General features: G+C 39.2%; 1 protein-coding gene across 1 annotated transcript; it reads left to right on the top strand.

Moving 5' to 3' along the window:
- The first annotated feature begins 4,437 nt into the window (after positions 1 to 4,437).
- On the top strand, positions 4,438 to 7,164 carry LOC145460392 (uncharacterized). The gene is made up of 2 exons (XM_081445170.1): positions 4,438 to 5,324; positions 7,115 to 7,164. Exon 1 carries the CDS (start codon positions 4,469 to 4,471, stop codon positions 5,120 to 5,122), a length of 654 nt encoding a protein of 217 aa, XP_081301296.1. The 5' UTR covers positions 4,438 to 4,468; the 3' UTR covers positions 5,123 to 5,324; positions 7,115 to 7,164.
- The last annotated feature ends 722 nt before the right edge of the window (positions 7,165 to 7,886 follow it).

The raw sequence follows: 7,886 nt of genomic DNA, 5'->3' as shown, positions 1-7,886 counted from the left end.
TTCGCGGCAAGGGTCGAAAATTCGATTTCGCTCATATTCTTATGGTAGATAGGTTAGGGCATGACAAAAACTACTGGATAGTTTTTTTGGGAAAATATCCTTTTATTTCAAAGAAATATGCAAATTACCAAATTCCGTTAAAATCGTCATTTGACGCACCATTTTATTAAACAAGTTTGAGAGCCTCGCATGCAAAACCACATCATTCTTCCGTCTTTAAAACACTCAAATATTTTTGTGCAATGTTTAAATGTGTACTGGGTTGATTTTAGGGAATGTTGCGTTGTCTTTTTGGGTGCACAATAATTAAATTTCGAAGACATGTATTTCATTCACTTAAAAGTACTTCGTGAATATAATTAATTTTCACCATGTGCGAAACCTTCAAATGGACTAAGCTTCTGGTGGTTGAATTGCAGAAGGATGGTCTACAGATTCCTGTAAAAATTTCTTTGGGCAAATGATTGTGAGCGACGCGAGAGCTTTTCAAAGTACGTCAAAAACGCAAATATTTGACCATCCGTCGTCAAATTTCAATTCACGGGTTAGACGTATATTTTAGCATGCGCCACATGACTTGACCTATGTTAAGCTGAAATAGACACAGAGCTGATAATTTCGAAATGTTCTAACCTTATTTGCTGTAAAAGGCAGGTCCAAAGCCGATTTGACGTGTTTCTCTCACCATTCGTCGCACAAAAAGCAGAAGTTTGCTTTTGTTTACATAACGTCCGATGTACATCGCCAACTGTCAACTTATTTAACGGTCGAATACGATGAATCTGTGACCCTCGTTCGACACATATGATCACCACTGCATCTAAGTCAAAAACGGCTAAGTCATTCGTAGATAGTGGCTTGCTTTGCACTACACCTAAATATTACGTTTGATCATCATGGTTTGATGGCTTGAATCCTTGCTTGCAGCGGTTCCTTGTTCGTCACGCAATTCTGTCATCCCAATTTAGGGGGTAGGGGTGGGACAATTTCTATCCTAATACGTAAGGCTCCGTACGGCTTGGAATCACTGGGAGCACACAATCGTGTTGAGTAGGAAGAGATTAAATTAAGAAAGGAAAAGAATGAATAATTTATCATTTCCCCTGTTGTTATCTTTTACTCGACCACCGCTACCTACCATGCCCCTGCGTAATACTGTAACGTTAAACTCATACTTAGGTCTTTTCGCGCTGTGCAATTATTTTTGGTTTACATGTTATACAGTGGGCTACCCTCGGGAAAATAGGTGGCGACCGCTTAATGGGGCTAGCCGCTTAAATAGAGGTTGGTGTACCTTGAATATTTAATTTTTCACTATCGGGCTATAAATTTCTTGGTGAACATGGAGTCAATTCAATACAATCATGATAGACGTGTGTTTGAATTATCACTCGTCATGCACCTTCAATTTCAGACTCTTATCTGCCATCGCCCTTTCCAAAACAAAGTTCTTAAATTTTGGGTGGCCGCTTAATAGGGGTAAAGACAATAATGAAACCGTTATCAGAATGACCAAATGATGGCCGCGGAGGTAACCGGTCAATAGGTGTTTTATTTACAATATTTCACTGACGATAATTTTGGACTGTATTGACAACAGTCCTCTATTTTCTGTTACATACCAATGCCTCGCCACTAAGCAAACAAAATACGCCAAATAAAATGGCATGGCCAGGGCTATTTACTCACGTAATTACTAATTAAATTTAGTCTGTTTTTCTCACGAATTAGACACGTTGTGATTTCCTATTTTTATTTCAGCTAGTTCTTGCTTCATTAATCTATAATTTTTTTATGGCGATTTTCTTAAAATTCTAGTGAGTACAGGTTCTAGCTTTATCAGCTGTTGTCTGAAACATCAGAACGTACAACAAACGTGATTTGGACCGAGGCCACGTACACTATAGAATATGATTATATAAATATACACATATATTATTATATATATGAAAAAACAGATGAACAATGATTAAATTGTTTCACTTATCCTTAGAGTACTCTATACAAAATAGATCAAAATGTGCAGCATATGCCGTGACAGCATTGCGTGACGAACAATAACGGCTGTAAGATTGTGCTGCGCCGACACGCTTATCAGCAATGGTCAGCAATCGATCAAACGCAATATTTTGGCGCAGCGCAAAGCAAGCAACTATCTACAAATGACTCAGCCGTTTTAGACTTAGATGCAGTGATGTTCATATGCGCAGAAAGATGGTCACAGATTCATAGTATTCGACCAATAATAGGTTGACAGTAGGCGATGTACATCGGACGTTAACCTTGTGTAAACAAAAGCAAACATCTGCTTTATGTCCGACGAATGGTGAGAGATCGACTAGAAACACGTCAAATCGGCTTTGGACCTGCCTTTTACAGCAAATAAGGTTAGAACATTTCGAAATTATCAGCTCTGTGTCTATTTCAGCTTAACATAAGTCAAGTCATGTGGCGCATGCTAAAATAAACGTCTAACTCGTAAATTGAAATTTGACGACCGATGGTCAAATATTTGCATTTTTAACGTACTTTGAAAAGCTCTCGCGTCGCTCACAATCATTTGCCCAAAGAAATTTTTACAGGAATCTGTAGACCATCCTTCTGCGATTCAGCCACCAGAAGCTTGGTCCATTTGAAGGTTTCGCACATGGTGAAAATTAATTATATTCACGAAGTACTTTTAAGTGAATGAAATACATGTCTTCGAAATTTAATTATTGTGCACCCAAAAAGACAACGCAACATTCCCTAAAATCAACCCAGTACACATTTAAACATTGCACAAAAGTATTTGAGTGTTCTAAAGACGGAAGAATGATGTGGTTTTGCATGCGAGGCTCTCAAACTTGTTTAATAAAATGGTGCGTCAAATGACGATTTTAACGGAATTTGGTAATTTACATATTTCTTTGAAATAAAAGGACATTTTGCCAAAAAAACTATCCAGTAGTTTTTGTCATGCCCTAGCCTATCTACCATAAGAATATGAGCGAAATCGAATTTTCGACCCTTGCCGAGTTATTTTCCATTTTTATGGACAGGGACTCTTAAGACCCTATCAGTTATTTCGAACTCCCGCTATTTCGAGCAATTTTGCGCTTCCCTTGAGAGTTCGAAAAAGCGGGGTTCAAATGTAAGTAAGTAAACAAATGCACCTTATACATGCACAAATACTGAGCGGAATAAATGGAAATGTGTGGCTCTCGTAAGCTGCTATTGTTTTATTATTGTAGCAGCTGTTATTGTTCAGATGACTCGCACCTCTTTAAAACTTCTATTTTGATTCGTTCTTGTTAATCTGCACCTCTTTTGTTTTTAGGGCTAGGGCATTGTTTGTGTTGTATACCTATTGTTTCGTCTGGCCAATCATGAAGACCCTTGCAAATGGTTCAGGTCGGCCCTTATTGTTTTAAGGCTGGGGGCATTGATTCTGTCGTTTGTTCTATTGTTCCCTGGAAGGGTATCGAACCATTCATGAGAGACCTAACGAGAGCATGGAATGTATGTCAACGTGGCGCCCGAAAGGTTAACGGGTTATATGACCTGCGCCTCAATGCTAATTGTTCCTCCGTTGAACTAACGTAACGACCTCTGTCAATAGGTCGCATGCATTCCTAAAAGAGATCAGACACTTCGACAAAGTACGGTAAGTTCCGTTTGTTGCAAAATTTAACAGTACTACCAGCTAGGAAACTATCAGGTTATTTTCGGTTCGGGGGAACAAGGCAGCTTTCATTGTGGCATGAAGTTTATGTCTTACTAAAAGTACCTTCTCCAATTCAGTTTAAAATTTAAATTGTTTTCGGTTCGAAGGGACATCAAAGTCAAACTTACATTGTGGCATGGGATTCTTGTCTTACTAAAACCGGTACCTGTTCTTGTTCGGTTTATAAAATTTAAATTGTTTTCGGTTCGGAGTACAACAAACTTTTGGCAAAGAATTCCTGTCTAAAACTTGTCCTGTTCGTTCTGTAAAATTTGATAGCTTAAGGCTACTTTCTGACATATTTTGACACCCGGAAAGCAGATCCGGAAATAATCTACCAAAATTGAAATATCTAAAGTTTAAAAGTTTTAATGTTTGGATCGCTTTTACAGTGGAGTGGCAATGGGCTCACCTTTGGGACCCCTTATGGCAGACGCATTTCTCTGCTCCATCGAAGAGAAATTAGAGCATGACAACAAGCTCCCAGAGTTTTATAGGCGGTACGTCGATGACACGCTTGCTACGATGAAGGATGTGCCAGCAGCAGAAGCCTTTTTAACAACACTTAACAACTGTCACCCATCCATAAATTTCACGATGGAACTACCTTCTGACAACAAGCTACCATTTATTGATATGGAAATACTTAAGAAAGGTCACAAACTGGAAACCAGTGTTTACCGGAAGCCAACAAATACCGGCCTACTACTCCATCACCAAAGGCATGTGGACAAAAGGTACAAGAAATCGCTCATTAAAACCATGGTAAACCGTGCTTTTCACCTGTCATCCACATGGGAGTCTTTCGTGACTGAATGTGATCGCCTGAAGCTGATGTTTACGAACCTCAAGTACCCTGAAAGCCTAATTAACTCCATCATTTCTCACTTTGTCACCTCAATGATGACCAAAGATCCTCTCGTGCCACCTCAACTACCCGTCAACGAAGACACTGTTCACCGAGTGGTATTGCCATTTAAAGATCAAACGTCAGCCGATGCAGTGAAAAAACAACTATCTGACCTGAGCAAGAAAATCAATCACACTCTTCAACCAGTATTCAAGAGTCGCAAAATCTGTGAAGATCTCAAGATGCGTGAACCAAAACCATCTCTAATTAATCGACAATGGGTAGTGTACAATTACCAATGTGATCTGTGCGATGCAGAGTATGTCGGGTATACCAGCCGGCATTTGCACCAACGTATTGATGAACACAGGTTCTCCGCAATCGGAAAGCATTTAAGGAATGATCACGGCCTTTATAACATCGACGACCTTGCCAATAATTTTTCCGTCCTAAAGAAATGCAACGGAAAGCTGGATTGCTTGATTTACGAAATGCTGTTTATTAGAAAGAAGAAACCTAGCCTGAACACGCAATCGCATTCCATCCGCGCGAAACTATTTGTTTAAACAAATGTGTTAATGAACAATCACACCTCTCACCGCATATATAACACTGTTGAACCGTTATTTTCTTGTCACTTGATAATGATGTCATGACGACATCGAAACGTTGTGTAAAATTTCTATCGCTCATTTTTATTTTGAAATGTTTATCGAAATTTAATCTCATTCAAATAATATGTCGTCATGAATATTGGTCGCCGTTAAAGTGCACCTAACCCCCAAATTTTTTTTTCGCTAGAACGAATCTACTTATTATTTGAAATAGTTCTGCGAAAAAATTTTTGAATTCCGTTAAATCCTCGATTTTCTGTGCCACGACGAAATCTCGAAAATAGCTCCAAAACACCGCCATTTTGTTTCACGACCGAGTTTGAGGAGAATGGGTCCAGCGACTCTTGTGACGTCTACCCAGGAAGGTTGGATATCTCATTTCCTCTCATTTCCTTCAGGATGGTGCAATACACATTCGAAAAGTGCGCAGAAACGCCTTCCAGAGGTGCTATCGGCTGTTGCAGCAATATTCCAGATTTAAAGAAAGATATACTGTACAATTTACTGACGATGATCGGCTAATGGGTCAATAAAGACGTAAACGATGGTTGATTTTGTCGAACCGAAACAAGCGAACTGAATCTGTGAGAACCATTGAAGAACTCTCACTGGAATTTGTTCCGCAGACTTTCGAACGCTATTTTCATAAATTTTCTACTTAAAGCTAACCAGCAATTTGTAGAAATACTACCTACAACCTATATCTTCCAATCCCGCAGTATTTATAACATAACCGGCAAAGTTGTGTCATCCGGTCATGATCAAGAAGCGTTATACTGATATGTAAATAGATCGCAACTGTACGCCGCTAACCAACACTTATTTCTCTTTCGATTTAGATGAAAGTCGAAGATTAATCCTCTAGAATTACATGATAACAAAATTGTTAGACTCACAGAGTTTTTCGAAGGTTTGGAAATCAGCAGTGCGACAAAGATTCTGTGCAATAGCGTCGAAAATATGACCGCGTAACATTATCTGCGGACCGCTTAGGGAACACATCCTTTTCGCTTATCCGACGAATTTCACTGCAAACTTTGAGAACAATTTACATTGGTTATTTGGAGTTACGACTTAAAACGTGTGACAATGTGAAATCGGTAATTATATGAAATGTTTCCTTCCGCCTTGCTTCCCGCAGCTTCAAAAATACAGGTCCAAACAATACGATTTCCAATCGATCGAAGCCAATGTTTTGGAGGTCATCAAGTCTCGAAAACTGCAACACGTACGTCGCTCTTATAAACATGAAGCATTCAACTGAAAGTAAAACACAAACTGGATTTAACAGAACCTTGACAAAATACATTCTCGGTAAGGACAAATGTAAACGGGCTATAAACACGCGTGGGAATCTTATGTTTAGTTGACGAAATTACCATCCACAGCAGTCCTTGAGTTTTCTTTCCTGCTTTTCGTTTGCCTGCTCCTCCACTTCGTATCTAGCTTTCCATTCCTAATATACAAGCAGCTCGTCCGCAAAGACGTCTACCCCGTCGTCGCTTGAAATATTGTAAATTGCTCTCAAAGCTCTAAGCAGTGAGTTCACAGTTGTCGAACGTGCTCGATCGAAGTTTATTTCGGAGCCTTCCGAATCGAAACTTAACTCTGACTCCAGTGACGAAAAAGAAATGATTCTGAGACAAAACTTGGACGTTTTAGTCCCAAAATACATCGGAACGATTAGTTTTGCGTTCTATTTTCTCGAGCAAATACAGAGAATTGACTGAGGCGCTATTGTGTTTGGTTCCTGGGTAGACGTCATCAGGTACCGCCGCCCCAGACTCCCTAAAACGCGGTCGTGAAACACTTAATCGCGACTTTGAAAGGGCATAGAAAATTGAGGATTCAAACAAATCCAAAAATTTCTTCGCCCAAATGCTTCAAATAAAGTCTAGATTTGTTTTAGCGAAAAAAAAATTTGGGGGTTAGGTGCACTTTAAGCAGTGCATGCTTGAGAAAAACTTGGCGGTCGTCAAGGAAGCGAAAAGCCAATCACAGTTCCTCTTTTGCTTTCCGTACCTTTGGTCCTAAGAATTTCTTCGGGAATAAAAACTCTCTCACCATGTAAACGATGTATAAGGTTGTCTCGCAGTCTCGATCTTTAAAAGACCGAGAAAGTCTAGAAGTCCCAATATATGAAGGGATATGAACGTGAATATTTTGTTTCTCAAGTTATAAATGATGTGTAAAAGTCTTAAGAGTCTCACACTCGAGTTTAACACACTTAACCCTCGATCAAATGTCTTCAGGCTCGCACTGAAAAATTCTAGTCTCGCCTCCCCGCAAAGTCTCACCACCCCTCAAAATGTTTACAAACCCGAGCAGCTGCCAAGTGAGCCTTATTGTAATCACGCGCAAGAGAGAGCACACTTAATGCTTATTGACTTTTTTTACCGCAATTTTAACAAAATTTTGTTTAGATTACTGAAATCAAAATGTAGCGAAAATTGTATTCCGTCTTAACCTCGCTCAGCTGCGAACTTCTAAATAAGTGCTTTGGATCATGAATAAGTAAGCATTGCCTGAATCAAATCAACATAACTGTATTTGTCAGTAATATTGAAATCAGTAAATTCTTGCTAGCTGTACTTACCTTAAATCTTCTCCTTGGCGTCTTAACTTAAAAAATCAAAATCTTCGGGAAATTAATCAAACCGTCAGGATCCGTATTTTAGCATTTATTTCGTCTCAACGCGATCTTGTCTCGGTCTCT

The sequence above is a fragment of the Orbicella franksi genome, chromosome 11 (genome assembly GCF_964199315.1).
Source record: "Orbicella franksi chromosome 11, jaOrbFran1.1, whole genome shotgun sequence".
Taxonomy (NCBI): Eukaryota; Metazoa; Cnidaria; class Anthozoa; order Scleractinia; family Merulinidae; genus Orbicella; species Orbicella franksi.
This window is presented reverse-complemented; position numbering and strand designations above follow the sequence as displayed.